The 24,437-nt window shown below is 36.9% G+C and overlaps 1 protein-coding gene across 7 annotated transcripts in view; it reads left to right on the top strand.

The window, feature by feature from the left end:
- bmper (BMP binding endothelial regulator) overlaps positions 1-23,628 on the top strand; it is a 44,352-nt gene extending 20,724 nt beyond the window's left edge. For all 7 annotated transcript variants that reach the window (XM_044116074.1, XM_044116071.1, XM_044116073.1 and 4 more), the window contains 14 exons: positions 7,776-7,875; positions 11,535-11,617; positions 11,880-11,970; positions 12,289-12,371; positions 13,544-13,643; positions 13,725-13,834; positions 14,391-14,525; positions 14,723-14,827; positions 19,893-19,938; positions 20,527-20,678; positions 21,334-21,535; positions 21,658-22,000; positions 22,349-22,479; positions 22,875-23,628. In XM_044116074.1, the coding sequence (XP_043972009.1) occupies positions 7,776-7,875; positions 11,535-11,617; positions 11,880-11,970; positions 12,289-12,371; positions 13,544-13,643; positions 13,725-13,834; positions 14,391-14,525; positions 14,723-14,827; positions 19,893-19,938; positions 20,527-20,678; positions 21,334-21,535; positions 21,658-22,000; positions 22,349-22,479; positions 22,875-23,056 (1,863 nt within the window). In that variant the 3' untranslated portion in view covers positions 23,057-23,628. The remainder of the gene's footprint in view (positions 1-7,775; positions 7,876-11,534; positions 11,618-11,879; positions 11,971-12,288; positions 12,372-13,543; positions 13,644-13,724; positions 13,835-14,390; positions 14,526-14,722; positions 14,828-19,892; positions 19,939-20,526; positions 20,679-21,333; positions 21,536-21,657; positions 22,001-22,348; positions 22,480-22,874) is intronic.
- The last annotated feature ends 809 nt before the right edge of the window (positions 23,629-24,437 follow it).

The following is a 24,437-nucleotide window of genomic DNA, read 5'->3' as shown; positions in this document are numbered from 1 at the left end:
TTTCCCAGCTCATCTTATGAGCATTTTTGATGTATAGCAGAACAAGTCTGCATTATTTCATCCTTGGTAAAAACAAGAGCCGAAGCTGAAGGGGTCAAAACCCCTGCTGGCCGTTAATTAATCAAACAAACATTCCAGTAGAGCTCTGTGAGGAAGTTTTTACGCCCGGTAGCAGGGATTGATCTCTGAGGAAGGTCAAAGGTTGTTCAACCTAAAGAGTAGATGATCAGTACAGGAGGGAGGTTTACTTGATAGACAGCTGATAAGAAAACAGCAGCTCTGATATCCATGTCCTTCTTTTACCATAATGTTAATGCTGATAAATGTGCATAAATGCCATGTTTAGCTTTTGCTACAAAACAGGAACACATTCTAACCTGTTGTCTTCTGCTCATAATAAGTGTGTTTTATTTGCTTTAATGAAATATCTGATGGAAAAACTGTTGGAATTCAGTTATTTACATGACCTTATGGCTTCAGTGTGGAAACAAGGTTGACTCCCTGTGGCTCAATAAAATTATTTTAAAAGTCAATCAACAGAAATTATGAGGGCATCCATCCAGAAATAAGGTGTTTGTGATGTGCTACCCTTTTTATATTTTGTTTTGTTGTCATAAAAGTTAAATATTACAATAAAAATGATAAAATTCTGCAGAAATTCCAAATTCCAAAATGGAAAATTATTATTATTTATTTAAGCTTTTGCGTAATGCACCAATGGCTTGCGGAAGAAGCAAAGTATTTCACTTTTCAATTGTGTGTAAGAAAAATGTGTGATTTAATTTTAATTGGAGCCACCTGTTTAGAGTTGACCTTGATCAGCAGTAACTGGAACACAGATCAACATGTTCTATGTGTTTTTGCTTGATTTTGATGACAGCATGTGACAAAATGTAATGTTTATTGCGTTTTTCAGAATCGATGACTGTATGATGTTTTAATGATGTAAACCACTTTGAAATGCCTTGTTGCTGAAATGTGCTAAGCAAATAAACCTGACTTGACAAGTAGACAATGTCATAACTAATGAGATTTTTCTGACATATTCCAGTGAAACATTGAGTGAAATTTGGCTTCTTTGTATTTTCCTTTTGATTGTGAAGTGATAATGGTGTGGAGATTTAAAGTTAGAACTTCTTAAACTATTTCATTGTTGATTTATGCTGAACAACAGATGTGTATTTTTTTACCCTTATGTTACTACTTTAAAAAAAGTTAATAGAAGATCTGTCTTCTCTCTCCCAGTGGAAAATAATAACATGTAAATACAATTTAGCTGAAGGAGCTATTGAAGTGGTCTTGGAGTACATTTAGAAGTGAATCTTAGAAATGGCTTTGTAACTATTTCAGGACTGATATCAGAAAGTTTGTTTCACATCTGTTCTTCTTAAATGAGCTTTCTTAAAACAGGTCTTTTTTCATGTATTATCACCTTTTTTTTATCCAACTCATACTACTTATATTCATTTTAAGACAAATGAATTATCTTACTTGTTGAAAAACAAAGTAAGAGACACAGCAACATTTGTCTGCTTGGAGTGCTGCTTTTGCCTTTTATGTTTTGGACGTGAGGTGAAAGGTCACATTTAGAAAAGGCCGTTAGGGTTTGAGAGGTTGGGAGGTGTTGTGGTCCGTGGACGTAAATGGGGTTTTAATTTAAGGGCTGATGGTGATGAGGTGACACCGCCTTATCTCTCCATCCCTTTACCAGACCTGAACACATAAAAAGGAAAAGGATGCTTGCAAGATGAAAGCTTTAGATCGTTCTTTCTTCTGTGCAGCAACTTTCTTTGTAGTACATTTAAGTAGGAAAAGTGTGTCTTGAATTAAACAGTAGTCTGTATAAAAAAATAATTTGTTTTGATGAATTAATAATAGAGGACATTTCATTTAGTTTAAGGCCGCTTTAGGTAGAAAACTATACCCAGGAATTAATGTAAAAAGAAACCAGGATAAAATGGGTGGACAGTTTTATGGATGTGGATAAAACAGGAAAAAGGAAAATAAAGATGAAAAAAATATTAAGAAACACAATGAGGTGAAGCAATGAACACTGTCGCCTCCGAGTGGCAGAGCTACCCTAATTTTAACGTTCAAGAAATTTTGTTGCTAAAATATTGTTTAGTAACTCAGATGTACAGCATTTTATGTTTTAGTGTTTTTATAAGAACTTTTGTCCCAAATGGCATTATGACGCATTTTGTTTTTCAATAGTAAACAACATTAAGACAGATTACAGGATTAGCTACATCATGTAAACCATAGATAGAATCACTTGACCAAATCTTGTCAATTAAAGTTTTTGTGTAAATTTGACCCATTGCATCAAATGTTTACACTTGATGTTTTGTGGAAATGCAGTGTCTTAAAAAAATACCCAGCTACCCAGCATAATGTAACCTTTATTGGCCTCTTCTTTCTTTTTTAAAATAATTTTATAATACCCACCCTGAGTTTAATATTTTCATCTTTCCCAGTTTTCCTGGAACCAGTCTGAATATGTGGAGTTGGAGGAGAGCAGTTAACAGCAAAAGGCTTTTGCTCAGCTAGGTTATAGACGTTGACCTTTTACATTCAATAAACGCATTAGTGAATTATTAAATTTCACTGATTGAGTTTAAACAATCTGATTACTTGTGTAGTTTCTTGTTCTTGGTTAAATCCGGCGTCTTAGCAGCTCAAATTGTTTGCGATTGATTGTTTTAACCAATTGACTAAAGTTCAGCCATGAGTTTGGGTTACAGTTTGTCTGATTCAGTGAAGAAAGACAAAAGTTGCAAATTTCAGGCCGTCGAACAAAACCACGTCTGCATTTGTAGAACCACAGACCATCCCACTGGCATCACTTTCCCTTTGACACAAACCCACTTATAAGCATACCAGTGCCTTATCCCTCGTAATGTTTGTGTGTGTTGTGGGGGTGGGGTCTCAGTCTCCGCCACAGACAGTCAAGCAGCCTTGGTGCCGTGGTGGTATTTCAAGTGTTTATAAGGCGAGGTGACCCGGTGTGACCGCTGACCCCGGCGCAACAAGGGTAGCAGCAAAGTGGGTCACATGTACCACCAATACTCTGCTAATGGATAATAGTGCAGGGACGAAGAAGGACATGACCTTCCAGATGCTGATTTTCAGAACTTAAAGGCACATTCACAAGTTTTTTCTACATAAAAAATTGTTTTAAATGCAAAACAAACATTTATTATCCCTAAATCTACTCTACACTGCAAAATTAGTCATGTTCTTTCCACTTTTGTCACATCCACAAACTGAAATTTTTTTATTTAATTTTTTTGCTGATTTTACCCAGAATAAGTAAGCAGTGCATGACTGTGCACTAGATAGAAAAGTAACCTGAGCTGAAATTTTAACAAAAATAGCAGTGAAATGTGGTGTTGCTTTTTATTCAACATTGCCACTATTCTGAGGAGCTTTCAACTGATTCTGTCTTAATTAAAGGAACTAAAACATTTAAATTACAGTTAAATACAAGGTTGGTGTTTGGTCGACTTCAAATTTAGATACATTTATTTACAATTTCAAAATGTAGAGTTGGTCGTGCTGTTTTACTGCCCATATATTTGAGCATTCACCACAGTTTTGTGTGGAAGTTGCATGTTCCTGTGAATGAAGTTATGAAAACAAGCAAATTAACTGATTAGCTAATTGGCTATCTAGTTTTCCTTAGGTTTTAGTGTGTCATTCTTTGCCGGGTATAATAAAGGATATTTAGAAAACAGATAAGTAAATAAAAAAAAAAAAAAAAAAAAAAAAAAGTTAAATGAGAACAGATCTCAGGACTGGTTCTGTCACTATAACAAATATTGCTGGACAAAATATTATCCCAGAAATCTTGTGGTAAATGATAATATTGTTGTTTTGAGACCTTTTTCAAGTAATATATCATTAAAGACTTAATAATACAAGAACACATTCTCAGAGACCAATAAACTTTAAATTCTAATGAACATTTAACACTGGAACTGGAAGACCTTTTTATTTACATTTGGATGTAAATATCCAAAATAAATCAGCAAAATAACAGAAACAATAAATAAAATGAATTATGAAGTGTCTTAAAAAAAAAAAAGTTCTTCAAAAACTGGGCCAGTTGAGACCAAAGCACCAGAATGAGGACTTCTGTCATCCAGTTTTTGGTAGAAAGAGAGAGAGAAAAGAGAAAAACGATAAATTGTGCAAATGGGAATTATTGGGCTTGTTTTAATTCATTTTGAAATTAATTGATTTATTGCTTATTGCGACAGGCATACTCAGGACCAAGACTTGGAAGCTTCCTGTTGCTTTACTTATAGCAGCAAGTTGGCCGCATGTTTACAGTCGGCTTTAACAGTCTATGGGAAAGTTTCACAAACTCAACTACAGCTGTCTTTCATGATAGATGATTACGGTTTAAATATATATAGAAATATTTTGCCTTGCAGTTCCTTGAATACCCACTGTGTAGCTTACTTAATTTATCCATGGCTTCTCTTTAAAATTACAGGCTGAGCCCGGGGCTACGCTTATAAAACAGCAGTGGTCTGAGGAACCACCTCATCATCAATTGATAATATGCTGTTCTAGTTGTTTTGCACTTTGACTTGTCACATTTCCACCATTTAGTGGGTCTACCTCCATGGCCAATCTTTCTTTCCAGTAGTACATTTATTCTAAAGTACTGCAGTGAACAGAAATTTAGAAGAAAAAAAAATCTCTTGGTTTGAAGAAAATTACAGCATGTCTAAGATCTACAACATGTAGATATCATGTTGTATTGGTAACACTTTGCCCTAAGATGCATTAAAATGTTACAGATTCTGTTAGTTACTTGGAAAACGGTGTCTATTAAAAATGTCTAAGAGTGCAGCAAAAGATAGAAAGTGACATAAGTCTTGTTCTTTTGTAAGAAAATGTTTAAATTAGCAGCAATTGACACTAAATGAGAATCCTGTTTGATTGTCTTCTAGGTTTTGCATAGTTACCTTCTCTTGTTAAAAGACTGTATTGACAACTAAGCACAATTTTTTAAATTTAGGTATTTATTATATTTTCTTTGTTTTATTCATTACACTGTGTTTTGGCTATATTCTCAAAGTTAGACCTTGATGAGTACTTTCACCTGTGACATCAATTATAGTGAAACTGATTACCCAGATGAATAAACACATTAATAGTTTATCATTCTCCTAAAAGGAGGACATTAGATATAACTGGATGTAAAGCTCAGCTGTCTTTGTGGTATTGCTATTTATATTTACTAAATGTTCTGCTAACTTTTATTGGTAATATCTTTTGCTACTATGCCATGATTAATATTAGCATTTTGGAAATTAAAAATATCTTTGCCAGTTTAAATTCTTCAATCCCTTTGCTTCAGGACAGGAACTGACATTAATTAAGTCATTTAATTCTTCTCCTTCTTCATGAATATTGTAACTCATTAACATATAGCTGACTTTTATTTTTGACATAATTTATCCCTCTTGTCTGGGGTAAAATGAGATTTAGAATTTGATGACCAGGTATTAAAAAGTGTAAGATTTGCAGAGTAACTTTCAACAAAGCAGAATCTCATCCTGAGTTTGTCATTTTCCTCTAGTTGTCATCTTCCCTCTAACCTGTTATACTTCATTATTTGCTTCTTTCCATCTCGGCTCCTCTCCTCCCTCCTCTTGTGTCATGACATCATCTGACCTCGGTGTGGTTGGGGTTTATTCGGAGAGCTGCAGCTATATAAAACTGGCCGGGTTTATTTTCGCACTCGTTTGATCCGTCTTTGTTGGAGCCTCCTGCCGCAGGACCTGCCAGCCTCCTCTTTTACAAACCCTCATAGTTTGTGAAGTAAAACACACTCGGAGTGGGCACGAAAACGGCAGTAAAGACTGGGTGTGAAACTTGAGAGAATTAAGCGACGCCAGTTCTGACTGGTCCCACCGTGCGTGTAGCAGCGCTGACGGACTCAGTGCGTAGTGTTTCTGGAGGCGACCGGAGGTTTGTTGTGCTGGTGTGAAAATTCACAGTTGAAGCGTCAAGGCTGAGCCATATTTTATTTCTCAGATTGCAAAAGTCAAGCCAAGTTGCAAATTTGAAAAACAAAAAACAAAAAAATACGTAGTAGTAGTAGTAGTAGTAATCCTGTTTAATTTGATCTTCTTTCATACCTGCACATTTGGTGGTGCTGATGTGTCTGCTCAGACACAGCTAAATGTCACACTGCAAAAACACAAATTCTTAAGTATTTTTGATCCGGTTTCTAGTGCAAATATCCCAGTATACATGAAATAAGTTGAAAATAATCTACAAGTACATTTTTAGAAGCTTAATTTAAGTCAATAATTCCTTGACTAAAATATAAAAGTTCCACTGGCAGATTATTTCACTTGAAACACGGGAAAATGTCTTGTAATAGGTTAAATAGTTTGCCAATAGTTTAATCAGTGGTAAGGAATTATTGACTTAAAACAATCATTAATAAATCTTGCTGAAGACACAGATCTTCAGCAAGATAAATTGAGCTGAAGAATCTAACTATGTTTTCAGTTTTTCCATCCCTGATTTTAAGATTAACTTTATTTTGGTAAATTTACAGCATTACTAATGGGGCTATTTTATGAACCAATAATTGACCACAAAAAGAATAGACTGAAGCCAATGTTTATTCTTGCTTAGCCTATTCATAGCTTCACAGCAAGACTCTTTGGTTGTGACAAAACACAACAAAACAACCCCAACACACATAAGAAACATTTCTATAATTCATTAACTAGTTGATGAGAGGAAAAAAAGTGTTCATTTTGGGTGTTCCAGCAGGAACAAGGGTGGCAACCTTCTTCCATCTGTGGTTGGAAATGAGAAACACATTCAGTGGCAGTCTGAGTGAAGATTCTTGTGTTTCTGTGCTATTACACAGAAAATGTTATTTATATTTCTCCTGTTAAATATGCCCCAAATAAACTCAAATGCGTCTTTTTTTTTTTTTTTTTTTGATAAGCATGCAATTCATCCTCTACTGTATTTTGAGTTATTGACTGTTTTTCCTTTTAAATAAATTTAAACAGAGAAACATTTCAGTCCTTTCACTCCTTGCTCCCACAGCTGTGAAGGTATATTTTAAAATTTGGGATAAAGATTTTCATAATTTAGCAATCCCTTTTAAATAGGTTGCCTTTTCTAGAACATTCTTTAGCACTGTGTCACTTTCTTTAATCATATCACTGAGTATTTTTTCTTAGCTCCTATTTAAACAATAGCAGTGTTCATTCTAAAGCATCTTAATAATATATAGAGAATTTTTATCTGGTCTTTGGACAGTAAGACAAGATTTGATGAAAAGGATTTGCACCACATCTGGCTATAAACTTAGAAAAAGTGTAACTGGGTCACAAATATTGATTCTTAAAGGGCGTTTTGTTAAATATGAAGAAAAAATATAAATAATTGAAGGCTTATGTTGTGCTCGTGCTTCAAATCAAAACCCCAAGGTTGGTCATGTCAGAGTAATAAAAACTGAATATTAAATAATTACATTTGGATGATTACCATGAACAATGCACCTCATGAGGCCTGAATGTGTCCTTTACCAGACAATTTTAAAGCATCTTTATTATGTGGTATTTTGGTCATGATGGCTGTTTTGAAACATTTAGAAGTAAAAGAAAAAAAAAATAAAACATGATGGAAATAATGGAAGAGATAAAATGAGAATGTGATATAATAGTTAGACTAAAGTCAGAGTTTTGACAGTTGAGCAGTGCTCTCTTCCTGTCTCTCTCCTGCAGGATGGGAAAGCAGACTGTAAACAGGAGAAATGTCCGCCCGTCTCTGATGACTGTGCTCTGGTGGTGAAACAGACTGGCGCCTGCTGTGAACGGTGCAAAGGTAAGACAGATTAACAGATCCAGGGTAAGACGAGCATGTATTACTCTGTCTTCAGACCCTGATTTGATGGTGAATAAACAGCGATGATGATAATAATGAACTTGGGAGCTTTTATTGTCTTGCTGTGGTATCTGCAGCTGCGGGACTTTAATAGGAAGAACTTCTATAACGCAGAAACATAAAGCTCATGCAGATTTACCAAGCCTTCAGAGACCACTTTACTGCAGTGTATGCAAACAGCCAGGCCTCAATGCAACCTGTGGGAGTAAATCTGGATGTTTATTCACCTCATGTGAAGCCACATACACACAGCCATAGCATGTGGAGACAGTTTGGCTGCTGAATGGGTTCACTGTCAGGTTTACAAGCAACAGAAATATAGTTACTTTTATGAGTCTGAAATCATTCAAGATGATTTATTTGTTTATTCATCCACATGGGCAGCATCATTGCGATCTTTGTCTTAATGATCAGGATCATTCAAACATCTCTGAGGACGATCATCTGTGTATCTTCTTCTGAATTTTCTTATAATTTACAGCATAATAGCTTAACATCTAGTTAATAAATAATGGAATCTGTAAATGTTAGTTTTGGATTCTAAATATACATAGCATGTGTGTGGAAATGTATACCTCATTTAAATTTCTCTTGAGAGCCCCTTAAAATACAACAACTTCAAGGGCAGCAATGTGATATGTGGGCAAAATGTAAAGAAACCCAACACAGCATGACGCGCTAATAAAATCTATCAACAGGTAAGGACAATGCCCAAATAATCAAATAAAAAAAGGGTATATCATACTCCACCAAAATCTTGTGTAAAGAGAAGATTTTTTTATATGATATAGTTTTGGGGAGATCTCACTTGAGATGGGAGGCTGTTCCAGAATTTTTACACTGTATTTTATCAATTTTTATATAAGTATTGAACCAGAGTCTGCAGTGCAGCAAGATGATAAAAATACTCGGTGATTTTTCCAGAATGTTTTTCTTTTATGTATTTTCACATTAATGTCTAAGGTAATTTTTGTTTATCACTGAAATAAATCGGAGTCAATCGGATGGGAATTCAATTCAGACAAAGAAAAAATGAATAAAGTTGCCTACAGTAAACTAAGACAGCCATGTTTAAAAACAATGCCAACAAAATAACCAAATATTTATTCTGATTCTTTCAGAAGAAATATGTTTTTAAGGAACTAACCTGGAACCAATCTTTACCTTTAAATAATAAACAAACTTCCAAAATGACCTTATTGCTTGAAAATGTGTTTGATGAAGAAGCCATGTGGCTCCATGGAAATATAAAAACACTCACACTTACCTCTGGCTCTCTGCGGGGCCGCAACCTTTTTGTTTGCAGCTTTCTGTTTTACGACTCAGCACTTCATTAATAGAAGTGGAGAAAATCGCTGCATCGACACTGCGGCCAGCTTCCCTTCTTATTGGGACTGACTGATGAACTCTGTTTTGTCTTTGCTACTGGAAACACACCAGTAGGTTGTGTTGCTGTGTTTTCACTTATTAATAAAGTCATTCTCACAATTGATGAGAATCCCAGCCAGGATGCGTCACTTTATTACAAGACTGCGGTCTAAAGTTCCTTTTGAAAACAAGTTTATACATGCCGCAGTGGAGAAATAATGAATAAAGCAATTACTTCAGCTCTGTTAGTTAAGCAGATCCTCTGAATGAGGGTACAGAATCTTATTGTTAGCTGTTTAAGTACATTTACTGTTTAAGCCATCAGCAAGACATGCATTTGGAAGTCAAAAAGTCTTGCAGAAGTTTATTTATTCATTTACTTTTACTTTATTAAAGAGAATAAGATTTATTGGAAATGTTATAGTGGATTTTCACAAATAAATTTGAAATAGTTTGAGTCAAAATGGTTACTTTTAATTACAGTAACTTGATTAAAAGTTGGTCTCTTGATTCTGAGAAAACACCTGAGAAAGTGTTCACAATTTACTGATTGATGCCCTGATGGTTGTGACTCTGCCTTTTTGCACTACAAGTCAAACTGTTGTAGTATAGCACTACCTGGTGCAACATAAAGTGCTCTAGATGATCACTTACACTCTCAAAGAAGTGCAGAAAAGACACATTTTCTCTCATGAGGACAACATGTGGGCAAAGTTCATAATGCATGAATGCTTTTTCAAGCCACTATGTTCTTTAACAGTGGGATTTTGTTACCTGAACTCAACCTTTTTTCTAAATTACTACAATTCTTCCTGCAGCAGTGATATTGCATCACCGGATTCATTTTACAAAGCAGAAAGTAGATCAATGGCTCTGATTAGGTTTCAGTGTATGAAAAGTTAAACATTGATCTGAGACCGCTTACTGTAAAAGGGATGAAATGAATAGGCTTCTACTCAGCGCTGAAAGGAAAGTGGGTGACAGTGGAGCAGCCGTTATGTAAAGAGTAGCTGTTGCATCTAAATGCTTTGCTCTGAGGCTGGATTTGTGGAGGAGTGGCAGAGGATTCGAGTTTCATTTATACATTTTTCTGTTTTCAGAGTTATAGAGCCTGGTTAAGCAGGTTGTTTGGTAAACTAACTCTGAGTTAAACTTCTCCACAACCACATCCCTGATCCATGTGGTGTATTCCTTGGTCTTCAGGATGCTAGTCTTTATTATTATTATTATTATTTATTATTAACCAATGTCCTCCGATAAACAAATCACACACACACAGATTGTTTTACTAATATGTGGTCTTTTATATAATTATCTGCTCTAAATTTGTGAGGTAAGATGGGACTGAATACAATAATGCTAAATGTTTCAGATTTGTATTAAGAAGTAGAAATGAAAGAAGCTAAAATCCTTATAAAACACAGATTCAATGAATGTGTGGCTGCAACATGACAAAATGTGGGAAAATTGAAACGGTATGAATACTTCTTCCAAGGCCTGTATATTCTCATCACAAAATATTTTTATTAGGACCTCCCAAACTAAAGATTTATTACCAAGAAATGTGAATTTATTACAAGAAAAAGTTGAAGCAGCCCTGTAGCTAATACTTCAGAGTTGTTAAAATCCAGATTTCATAAAGGTTGGGACCATTTTTTATGAGACATAAAAAGTGGTGATAAACAGATAAACTTTTTTTTTTTTTTTTTTTTTACAACATATTGTATGTAGCTTTGAGAAATTGTATTAACTTTAACATGAGGAAAAAGCATTAGATTTTTTTTTATGAAGGGATTTTAAATAGTTAAATTAGAAAAGAAAGTTGGGTTAGAAAATGATATAGTTTGGAAAAATTCTAAGAATCAAACATCAATTTGTGTTTTTGCAACACATCTTCTAATGAGACAACATACACTGATGCTGGTTTTCACTTTAAAGCCAGTAAGCCGACAGTTGCATATCATATGTAGTGCCTGTCATAAGAGAAGTAAAAATAAAAACATCTTGAGAAATAATAGGTTATCTGATCATCTGTTTTGTCTAATAGAAGACATTTCCAGAACAGAAAAGAAGTGTTTTCCAACCAAAACCTCTAAAAGATATCTGCATAGTTACAATTGCATCTTCTCAATATGCCATGCATGCCACAGCTGGTTAATTTCTAAATCTTGAGAATGTAAAGAGAATTTAATAGAATAAATCTAACCATTAACTCTCTGTGTCTGATTAAGGCTGCTTGTTAGATGGACGGTCTTATAACAGCTCCGTATCCTGGGTGACCTCTACCAAACCCTGCATAACAAGAAGCTGTCAGGTGAGTCTCTGAGATATATGTTACTGGTAGCAAATAGAAGGGGGAATTATGAAGTGGGAAGACTGGAAAAAGTCCAGAGGACAGATAAACACACGCCTGGATAAAAATAACATAAATGTCATGCAATAATCAATGATGTGGATTGAAATAAGAGAGAAGATACAAACTGTGTCATAGCCGTTAAAGATTGGAAAATAAAAAAAAGGTGCAACGATATATTTTAGATGTGAAGCTGAAGGAATTATTTTTGCTTCTTGTTCAGGAAGGAGTGATCACAGAGTCTGAAGTTCAGTGTGTCATTCACTGCAAGAACCCAAAAATCCACCCAAAAAAGTGCTGTCCGACCTGCCCGAGTGAGTATTGGTTTGGATGTAAAAACAGATAAAACTTTTCATATTTATTTATTCTACTCATATTCATTTAGAGGGAACTCAAGAAGTGTATTTAAAAACATATCAACATCAGCGTTTTTAATCATTTTAATTGCTTTGTACTCAAAATAATTTGCCATTTGTTTTTTTTAACCTAATTTACACATTTTTAGACTTTTAAGCATCTATTTATTGTTGTATTTTCAAAACAAATATCTTTAATGAGCTTAACAAAATATGTTTTAATAAACTAAATTTAAAGGACATCTAATAAAATATGGTTACCATCTTTTGCTGCAGGTTGCATCTTTGAGGGTCTCCTTTATAAAGAGAAGGAAGAATTCAGTCCTGAAGGCAAACCATGCATCAAGTGCATGTGCACTGTGAGTACACATTCAGCGTAAATTCACCTTTCCAACAGCATTTCTCTCCTGCAAATGAGTTCGTTTTGGAGTCTCTCAGGAGTCACAAATTTCTGGTTGGGACAACATCCGCCTCTGCTTTCCCCGTTTTAATTCCTCCCATGTTCCTGCTTCCCTCCAGCATCTCCCCTTAGACAAACAAACCCTTCAGGCAGGTCCATAAACAGATGGAAGTATTAATGTGTTGATGCCCAATAAGGACACGGTCCAGGATTTTTAAACAAATGCTCAAGCAAACTTGTTATCATACTTTCCCTTGTTTATTTACAAGGTTAACAGAGTTCCTTATGATGCTGAATGATTTTACTGTCGGACATTTAAAATGCTGTGTCAATCTGTATCTATGGAAACTTGTTATGGAAAAATATTGTTTTTGCTTTATTTATCTTTTGTTTTAAGTGGCAGTTGAGCAATAAAATTGGCCAGAGGTGCACAGACTGTGGCAGGGGAGTCGTTTTTGGCTTTTCAGATGATTGTGTATGGCCCCTATCTCCAGTTAAAAAGTAATGCTGATTGGGGTGTTGGGGTGGCGCAGAGGCAAAGCACGACCCATGTATTGAGGCCTTAGTCTCATGGCAGTGGTTGCAGGTTTGATTCCCGGCTGGCGACATTTTCCGCATGTCTTCCCCCTCTCTGATTATCCTGTTTTCTGTCAAAGTACTTTCAAATGAAGGCCACTTGAGCCAACAAAAACCTTTAAAAAGTAATGCTAATTTAATCTGTCAGCAAATGTTGATTCTTCTTAAAGTTTTAACAAAAGAAATGGATTACTTTAAAAAAGGGACACAAGAAAAACTTTTTTAAATTCTCCTGGAACAACATGATTCAGGGATCCAATTTCTTCAACAATTGTGCCTTGTTGTGTATTTCATTAAAATATTGCAAAATTTAAGAAAAAATAATCAATGAATTTGCATTTGCACTTTTATATTTGCACTTTTATTTAAAAAACCCCCCAGAAGTTTGTGATGCTTGATTACTTTCAGCTTGACAATTTTGGCCTACATGGCAAAACATTTAGGTTATGTGCAAATCACATTTACACTGACATCAGATGCTAATGTGATATACAAACATTGAACCATAATAATGTATGTTGGTAATTGTGATTTATCTTTTTGTTATTATTGTAGGGAGGACGGACTCTATGCATGAAGGAAGTGTGTCCTGTGCTGTCATGCCCCGCTCACCTGAGCCACACCCTTCCTGGACAGTGCTGTCCCAGGTGTATTGGTATGTCTGAGCTTCAGCTCCCTTGTAACGCTCTTTCTGTTTATGTGATTTTCTTCATACATGATTCTCTTTCACCTCCAGGTCAGCGGAAGGTGTTTGATCTCTCTTTAGGAAGTTGTCTTTTCCACAGCGATGTGTATGAGAATGGCACTTCCTTTATGCTCAACAACTGTACCACCTGCACATGCAAGGTACTTTCTCAGAGATTCATTTTTATTACAACAGATTTAACTGTTTAACTTATTTTACTACTCTTTTCTCGACACTATGAAATGTGGATATTCTTCGTTTAGAGCTTATAACTGATTGTACAATTTTTTTTCCACTTTCTGACTTAAACTCAAACCAAAAAATGCCTTCAACTTCAGAAACATACATATATTTTCTAAGTATTTGGGTACAATTACCTTTTATGTTGTAAGATTTTGATCAAACAATTGTGGTGTCCTTAGCAAATTTCTTTGTTGATTTCAAGAAATTTTAGAAGAAATTCTTTAGATTAATATTGTATTACTTGCTTCAAAGTCTCAATTTCAGAAAGCCCAGATAATAATTTTTTGGCTTTCTAAGCCTCTGATTGGTAAATAAATGCTATTATGGAAACCACAAAGAAACAAATGAATGACCCGACATACTTTATCTGATTTACTGTCAGATAGTGCAGAAAAATTCTTCTATATCTTTTTAAGCAGTGTATGTCAATATCTAGGATCAAGAGTGATTAACTCTCTGTTTCTTGTCCTTAAGGATTCAACTGTGCTGTGCAAAAAGCGGTGCTCACGTCCAGGCAGCTGCCAGGGCAGTCAGTGCTGTGATGAGTGTTTGTCTTATGTGAAGGTGGAGGAGGTGAAGTACTGCAGAGTGCGAAACAAAATCTACAGGGTGAGGACAAGAATGAATGGAGTATTGATGGTATTGATAGATTAGTCACCACTGCCTTAATATTGGTGCTTCAAACATTAGTAAATTAGCAAGCAGCAAAAGAAATGCAGATGTTGGGTTTATGACATGCTGCCTGAATTCAATGTGCCAATTCATTCTGTATGTGCTCTAATTCTGTGACCCTGCTGTGTCTGTAGGAAGGAGACATGTGGTCGTCAGTGAACTGCACTCTTTGTGCCTGTGTTAAAGGCAATGTCGAGTGTCGGCCCAAACAGTGTGTGCCCATCACCAGCTGCCCCTCGGTGAGTGACAGAGATTCACTTCAACTTGTAGAAGTACATCTGGATTTTCCGCTTATTAGATTTGCAACTCGTATGTTTTTTTGCCTTTTCCCAAACAACCTGCATATCTTACAGGTCCATGGTATGGCTCAAGACTTTCTGTCGTTTCTAAAGTTATAAATGCCCCAAAATGTTGACAGAAACTATTAGCCTGATCTAAAAAGTACCAAAAATTATTTTCCCTTATCTTTTCATAAAAATAAAATATTCTTACATTGTTATTTCACTGTCTGTTGATTTATGTGTAGCAATTGCCACCATTTACTGGTGAATACAATAAAATAATATTTACTTAAATAAGAGCTTAATATTTTAGACTTTCTGAGCTTGCGCAATTTCCTTCTGGTCAATATTCATCATTGATTAATATAAAAAAAACATAGGTAGTTGGTTTTAGGTATCTTTCTACAACTGTTAAATGGCAGCAGCATGCTGAGTTTAAAAGAAGTTTGTGCTGCGTTCACCTGTCGCAGAGGTCACTCTGAAGTCATCTGTCGGTCTGCGGGTGATGGAGTGGATTCCTGACATACCGCCGACCGGTGCTGGTCATGCAGTCAGAGCTGGTGTCAGTGTTAGTCCAAGTTCACACGCTTCCAGTGGTTACAAGAAGCCCTCACCTGTTGTTCGTGGTCAAAGCTGGAGACTACAGAATGATGTTGGTGGTCTGTGTTGTAATTTCTCTCCAAAGAACATAATTTGTCATGACGGATTGAATTTCATCATTGTTATTCTTTTTCAGGTGGGAATTGTTCATGTTTTTCTTTATGACAACTTGATTTTTTTTTTTTTATGTAATTAGTTCTTGCTATTATTTATAGATATTCTTGTTGTTTTATTTGGATTGGGAGAACACCATGTCAAGGGTTGTCATTTATACACAGAAATTATAATTTGGGAAATAAAAACATCAAATTATAACTCACCTACTCTCATGTCACCAGTGTTTGTGAAGATTCAGAGTGAAAAGGACTGCAAGTAGTGAAAAAAGTTTTATAAATTGAACAAAATCTATGATAATTTTCTTACTGCTTCACATTATGTTCTGAACCTCTATTAAACTGTTGAAGACCTCTGCAGTGCTTCACAAGGCCCAAAATGGAAGCATTTTATTAAAGAAGTGCACCAAATGATGTAGTTTATTTGTTAAAGGTTCGCAATAGTGAAGGGGCAATATGGCCAATATTGAAATGTAACCTTATAGTGCTTATGCATGGTGCATTGTTCATTAATTGGAAAAATTGTTTAACTTTCCAGTGGGTTGAGCAACCCACTGGCAACCCAAAACAAACATGAAAACAGGAAGAAAATAACAGCTGCTATGAAAGTGACATCACTTATTGAACAACAATGAAATATTAAAAAGAATTTGGTTGATAAAATGTTGTCTAGGAGCAGCTGATGTTAAGAGATGCACTACTTCTGAAGGAAGATATCGCATCTACTATGAATCCAAGCTTTGAAAACATGTTCCAAAAACTTCTTTCTAAAACTGAGCTGGATGTTGGTACTAAGGAGAACTGAGAGAACCACATCTTGGCTGAGTTTTGGATTAATTTGTGATGATAATCTGGTTGTATACAGCACACAAACTACTCCACCTGTCCTTAGTGGTCACAAATGTGACTCTTCACTGACAACACACTCTCTAAGCTCTCATGGACACACTCAATCTCTCCCAGGCCATCCTCCTGCGGTCAGCAGCAGGTCACCAGAGTGTCTGGGTCCCCTTTGGAGACAGCGTGTCTCCGTACAGCCTTTTGTCTGTATTACATTTGAGTGACAGCAGAGAAGAGGTTCCCTATATTTAGGCCCTTGAAAACTAATCTGTCACTGTGTGTGCATTTTGAAAGGAAGTGTGTATTCCTCTGTGTGTGTGCAGGCGTGTGTGTGTGTGTGTGTGTGTGCACTCTTCAAAGACTGAGAGTGGCCTTTGTGTGGAGGATAGAACTGAAGTGTATGCTGGGAGTACAGAGAACGTGTACGAGCGATGACAGATGAGTGGCGTGTGCATGAAAAAGACAGGGGAGGAAAACTCTACTTTAGAGTTGGCCTGTCCAGGCTTTCAAAGGATAGTTAGAGTTAAAATGGGGGTTGCTGTTCGAGCTTCAAAATTAAGGCTTAAAGTTTAGAAAAACATTACATCAGTGAGGGTCCTCATTTAGAAGGAGGTGCAAATGAAGAGCGTCCCTCAGGCAACAGAAACTCTGCGTGTAAAAGAGTTCTCTGATCTGCTCTTCTGATGGCGGTTGAAACACACACACACACACACACACACACACACACACACACACACACACACGCACCCTCATGCACTCACACATAGACAGAGGTTCCTGTTACACAAAGTCCATTACTTGCAGTTGGAGCACTGATATTTTTGTGGTATCTCTGTTTTGACAATAAACTCATTAAAACACAAACCATTTCTTTTGAGCTTTGGTGGGTACCACTAACTAAAATGTTAGTTACTTTAATTCCAAAACAATAATCATAGACATTAGCTCTGCTAACACTAACGTGCAGTTCTTAGTGGAAGCTATGCTAAAGCACTGACTTAAATTCAAATTATATTTACCATTGAAAGACTACAAAGATTATATTTTGTATTATATCTTGTTCTCTAATATTTATATTTTATTATGTTCCTGTATATTTCTTGTTTGAAATAGAAATATTGGGGAGAAAAAAGAGAATATGAGAAAATTAGAATAGAGAAACATCAACACTAACACTCTTAACAACCAATAGAATAAAATTCAACTTTATTGTCATTGCACTGTCAAAGTACAAGCAACGAGATGTAGTTTGCATCTATCCAGAAGTGCTATACAGGATATAAATATTTATTTACAGGTGTACAAGACTAAATATAAATATAAATATGGGAGCTATAAGCACAGATTATACAGAATATACAAGAATGTTAGGAAATGGATTATATATGTATTAGTGGGTTTATAATACAATATAAATAATGGCAGATAAGATTTATAGATTGCATATGTGTGTGAGGAAAACAGTCCGTGGTGTGTGTGTGTGTGTGTGTGTGAGGATAGTCCATGTGTTATTGTTGTATGAGAGGATAGGGCAGTACAGTCCTTATAGTTTATGTTTTATGTCAGGAGGCGTTCAAAAGCGTGACAGCTGTGGGAAAGAAGCTGTTCCGGTGCCTGGTGGTTCTGGTCCGTAGGCTTCTGTAACGCCTCCCAGAGGGCAGGAGGGAAAAGAGTGTGTGTGCTGGGTGAGTGAAGTCCTTTGAGATTTTCCCGGCCCTTTTCAAACACCGCTTCCTGTAGATGTCCTTGATGGCAGGGAGCGGTGCCCCGCCGATATACTGGGCAGTTTTCACCATCCTCTGCAGCGCCTTCAGGTCGGAGACAGAGCAATTCCCGTACCAAGCTGTAATACAGTTGGTGAGGATGCTCTCAATGGTGCAGCGGTAGAAGTTCGTGAGGATCTCTGAGGACAGGTGGTTCTTCCTCAGGGTCCTCATGAAGAAGAGGCGCTGATTCTTGATGAGTTTGGAGCAGCTGGTTGTCCAAGTCAGGTCCTCGGAGATGTGGACTCCCAGGAACTTAAAGGTGTCCAGACGCTCCACCACTGTCCCCTTAATGTGGATGGATGAATGTAGGTCAGCGTTCCTCCTGAAGTCCACGATAAGCTCCTTGGTCTTCTCGGTGTTCAGCTGCAGGTTGTTTTTGTTGCACCACTCAGCCAGACGGTCTACCTCCTCCCTGTAAGCGGCCTCATCATTATCTCTGATGAGGCCGATCACCGTGGTGTCGTCTGCAAACTTGATGATGGCGTTAGAGCCAAGGACAGGTCTGCAGTCATAGGTGAAGAGGGAGTAGAGGAAGGGACTCATCACACAGCCTTGTGGCACTCCGGTGTTTATGATGGTTGTGGATGAGAAGCGGTTGTCCAGTTGGACATGTTGAGGTCGACTGGTCAGGAAGTCGAGCAATCAATTGCATCAATTGCACGAGTGAATTGATGCCGAGGTCTGTGAGTTTGGTAATGAGTTGTGAACCAAAACTTCATTCCAGATGTTTAACTTTGATCAACTGAAAGTTTGTAAAGCAGCCAAGTAATTTACAACTTTAGAATTTACCTAAAAAAAAATAATTTAGGGAAGTTAGCAAAAGCGCAATACAAAAAATTAGCTCTGCTAATTAGCAGAAGTGTGTCCACACTGCTCATCCATCTATCCATCCGTTTTCTGTTCACCCTTGTCCCTAATGGGGTCGGGAGGGTTGCTGGTGCCTATCCCCAGCTAACGTTCCGGGCGAGAGGCAGGGTTCACCCTGGACAGGTCGCCAGTCTGTCGCCAGGGCAACACAGAAATAGACAGGACAAACAACCATTCACACACAGTCACACCTAGGCAGAATTTAGAGAGACCAATTAACCTGACAGTCATGTTTTTGGACTGTGGGAGCAAGCCGGAGAACCCAGAGAGAACCCACGCATGCACAGGGAGAACATGAAAACTCCATGCAGAAAGACCCCGGGCCGGGAATCGAACCCAGGACCTTCTTGCTGAAAGGCAACAGTGCTCACACTGCTCATGAGCCATGCATTTTAGAAGTAATGAAAAACTCCAAAAATTTAGAAAAACACAATCCATTCAGTCCAAAGTTTTATGATCTTGTGAATGTCAATTAGCTTTTCACATGCAACTTTGTCAGCTTTTCTGAACGGAATCAAGGTTTAAAGAAGCTTGAACTTTTAATTTCACTCAATATGTTGTGTACTGATAATAATGACTCAGTCTTTTTGATTCAATGCATTATGATTATGTGATTATGAAGGGATATGAACCAATTCAACAACTGGACAATTTTTCCTTGAATGATTCTGATTGGTATTTTGAAGGCCAATAACTGAAAAAACTGTTTATTCCAGTCCTACCATTTATGAAGTGGATCGGTTATAAATTTGATCACTTTTAGCATTCTTCAGTCTTTTTTTTTATTTATTTTTGATAAGTACAGTATGAATAATGCCTCCACCTTGTTCCTTACAGAACAAGATCCTGAACAGAACTGGCTGCTGTCCAGTTTGCACTGAAAGTGAGTAAGTCCAACTAATTGGAGTATTAAATAATCTCTTACTTATCTTGAATTTTTTCTACACACACACGCACATATATACATGTATGTATATATATATAAGTGCTGCATGAACATATAAATGATCCTGAGAGTAAATCTTTACTTCTGAGAGCAAACGTCTGCTGCTTTGGTAAAGTAGTCCTCACAGTACTTTGGTCCAGACTGTGGTTTTGTCCTCAGGTCATTTTTCCTCAGCAGAAATCCCCCACTATGGTCTATTTCAGTAATACAAATACCCTCTAAACCTCATTTGCACATAAAATAAAATGTAGTTTTATTTGGGTAAGGCAGACTTTTTACCACACCACATATACTGGTTTCACTTCTGAGCAAGGCAGATTAGAGCCACATATTGCTGTATTTCTCATAAATTCTGTTTCTGGAGTTGGACTTTAGGTTTTTCAGATACATTTGTTTTAAAGCTTGTGATGTTTTGTGGTCTGCTGCTCTTCCACTGCAGTTATTTACTCAGATTTAAACAGCACAAGCACCTTTTCCATGTTTTTCTTTTTCATCATTCCCTTTCTCTGTCTTTTTTCTGTACAGAACCTGGGGTATGCACAGTCTTTGGTGACCCTCACTACAACACCTTTGACGGCAGGACCTTTAACTTTCAGGGCACTTGTCAATATGTGCTGACACGTGAATGTGGCGGGACCCAATCTGGAATGCCTGGAAACGGCATCAACAGCTTCACGGTAGGTAAATAGGTAAACAGAGGTTGCGGGAATTTGCTTATCCCAAATTAGATGAAAAATAGAAGGAAAAAAACTCACCTCAGCTCAACATGGAGTGTTTTCTACTGTGGAAGGAAAATGAAACATAGTTTTCAAAAATTTTTATGATTAACAATCTGAAATGTGTGACTTGCATTTGTAATTTGCCACTTTTACTCTTTACCCCTATATAAAATCCAGTGTAGCCTTCATAAGTCACCTACATGATAAAATCCACCTCCTTTAATCTCAAATTGTCCTGAAACCACCAAATTTACAGCCAGAGATACAACGGGATGGACTGGACCAAAACATCTTCATGTGTTAGAATGGCCTAAACCTAAATTGGAGTCTGAGACAATAATTGAAAAAGATGTTCACAAACACTTTCCATCCTTTCCTACAAAGATTAAGCTATTCTGCATAGAAGAATGGACAGAAATAAACCCAGGCCACCTCAAAAGATTTTGAGTTATTTGCTGGGAATGAATACAAATGAGTGGTATACCTTTCTAAAAACAACCTTTCCACAACAGCTGGCTGTTTAAAAAACTGGAAATGGTTGATAGACTTATCTTCACATCAAGATCTTGAGCTTAAACATTAGCATAGTAAGTCAAATTTCTCTTACTTGCAGGTGTTTGTGAAGAACGATGCTCGACGAACTCGCTCGTTCTCCTGGACTCAGTTTGTTGAAGTTCGACTCGGCGCTTTGAGTCTCAGTCTGCATCAGCACCTCACAGTTCGAAGGAATGGGACTCGCATTGCACTGCCTTACCACGGCCCTGGGGTGCACATCGATTTGGATGGATACCTGCTTAAACTCACCACCATTGCAGGTTGGGACACATTAAAACTCATAGTATATTTGGATATTGTTGGGCAACTGAAAATTTAGCCCATATTAACTGTTTTTTTTTTTTAAATCCACAGTCCCTAAGCTTTACTTTTCACACTACAGGTCTAGAAATCACCTGGGATGGCGATAGTTTTGTAGAAGTTGTTGCTGCTCCCCACCTACGCGGCCGCCTTTGCGGCCTCTGTGGGAACTACAACGGTCAGAAGCGAGACGACACCATTGGGGGTGACGGCTTGTTGAAGTTCGACGTGGACGAATTTGCTGAGTCATGGCGAGTCGATGGAAATGATGTTTGCTCACAGCAGCATCCACCTCGCAGGTCGACGTCCCACCTGTGCCCCGGCACAGTCAAAGTCAAGCTCCGGGCCCACCGAGAATGCCAGAAGATAAAATCGTGGGATTTTCAGAAGTGCCACCGTGTGGTTGATTTTGGGCCGTTCTACAGGTAGAAACAAGATTTTAGTTTTTTTTGTGGAATTGACTGTTTTGTCCACAAGCCGTTTTGTCACTGATTTATCTTGTGATAAGAGTCTGTCCATTTTTGCTACTCTTTAATCAATCAATGAATCAATCAGTGTGTTTGAGGTGTGTCTTGATTTAACAAAAAGTGTAAATCAACCTATAAGAAGCTTACAAAGCAATGACAGTCATCTGGCCATTCCCAAATTCTTTGAAGATATAGAAATCTTGATTGCATTTAAAAATCTTACCTTAAAGAATATCTGACAAAATTCAGACTTAATGTTGCGAAAATAAAGCCGTTCTACACTAAATCATATTGTGCTCTTTGCAGGTCATGTGTGACAGACATGTGTGAGTGTCCGGTCCATAAAAACTGCTACTGTGAGTCTTTCATTGCCTACAGCAGAGCCTGTGAGAGAGAAGGAGTGCCTGTACAGTGGAAGCCTGACAACGTCTGCATGGGTTAGTGTTCATCACCAGTCCCGTAGACTAATACATAGAAGAAACACAATAGTTTTTAGAGATGACTTGAGATCTAAATACTGGCCTTTCTGATTTCTTTTCACCTGAAAGGTGTTGCATAGTTTATGTGTTTATGGTAGAGGTTTCCTTAAAGGGAGATAAAAATAGTAAGTTCGGGTTTGGTAAATTTGTGATTCTTGTCATAAAACTAGTGTAAAGAATTTGGCATTTAACTGAATGGATTTGCTAACCAAACAACTTTGTTTATGTTTTACTATTTACGTACTGAGTGTGTTTGTGCTTAAAAATAATGCATGAGGCTATGAGATGTTTCTTGCAACTAGTTTTCATGCTTTAAGTCCTGATTTTCTCTTTTTTCCACTTCTTTCTCCCAGCCACCCAGTGTAAACATGACGCAGTGTATGACACCTGCGGTCCTGGATGTATTAAAACCTGCGACAACTGGAATGAAATCGGACCCTGTCATAAACCCTGTGTGGCCGGCTGCCACTGCCCCGCCAATCTGGTGCTGTTCCAGGGACGCTGCATCAAACCCACGTCCTGCCCAGGACGGTGACCCTTGTTAACCTCTGACTGAGTGGGAGGGGCTAATTTAGGGAGACTCGCCTGTAGTGTCCAAACTAGAGGACCAAGCTAACAAAGAGCGGTAAGGACGCTAATGGGTTCAAGGCTACCAGTCAAATGCACCATGGTACTCAGGGTCCATAATGTTGCAGAGAAACGTGCTGCAGTGACTTCCAACATAAGAGAAACAAAAAACGGGGGACGGATGCATCTCAAATGTTCATGTGACTCTTCTGATGCCAAATACTGTGGCATTTTTAGAAGAAAAACTAAATATCAAGAAAAAACTCAGGGCACCATCTGAGGACCGCTCAGGTTTGGGCCTTTGAGAAGCTGCTTGGGCCAGAGGACTCATCTCAGAGCCAATCAGACACCTCCTTGCAGAGATTTAAGTTGGAGACACTGGGTATACGGATTTGTGCATTACTGAGAAACTTTCTGATGCATCATATCAAATTGCCCGAGATGATCTCTATTCTATCAGTGCATACTGTAAGCTTACCAGATTCATATAAAAGACAAAACAACTTTTATATTATTATTGCTCTAATTATTATTATTATTATTATTATTATTATTATTATTATTATTATTATTATTATTATTATTATGTGTTGTTGATGTTAATTTATATATCCTTCATTGACATGTTGTAGCAAGAGCCAGAACCAAGAAATCTAATTGTTTTGTTTGATTCAAAGGGAAACAAAAAGCTATTTATGTATTTGTTGTACTTTTGTGTTACTGTTTGAAGAAAAATGCCCAAATGTGACTCATTTATTGCACCATCGCAGGGAATAAGTACTGTATTGTTTTAAAGCTCCGTGTACAGTTTGTTGTGGATAGTATAAAACCTCAAGGTGTTCATGTAAACATATGTTTCACTTGACAATAATTATTTAAGACCAGCAATATATCATTTGTTTCGAAGTTCCTTTTTGACTACTGTGTCTGCTCTTTATAGTAAATGAATATTAGATTATATCACTATCTTTAAACAGAGAAGAATTGAACTGATAGTAAATTGTCTTTGAGAAATGTTTATACAACAGGAAGTAAAACTGGAATCAAATATATAAGAAAATTATCGTATTGGGAGCAACATTCTAAGAAGTGACAAGGGAGTCAAAAATAAAAAGTAAATCAGTTTGTTAAAACAAATATCACTGAATATAGATAAAGAAGTATAGGTAAAAATGAACAAATTAGAAGCATAAATAGTACAAAATGTTATTTTCAAATATTATGAGAATTTAATACAGAAATAGCAAAAAGCAATGGAGAAAGAACAAATATTAAATAAATAGTATTTTCGTACCTTTACATATAAACCTGCCTAAATTATTAATTATATACAAAATAAAATAACAAGT

This window comes from Gambusia affinis, linkage group LG05 (assembly GCF_019740435.1).
Source record: "Gambusia affinis linkage group LG05, SWU_Gaff_1.0, whole genome shotgun sequence".
NCBI lineage: Eukaryota > Metazoa > Chordata > Actinopteri > Cyprinodontiformes > Poeciliidae > Gambusia > Gambusia affinis.
Note: the sequence above shows the minus strand (reverse complement) of the source record. Positions and strands in the feature narration are given on the sequence as shown.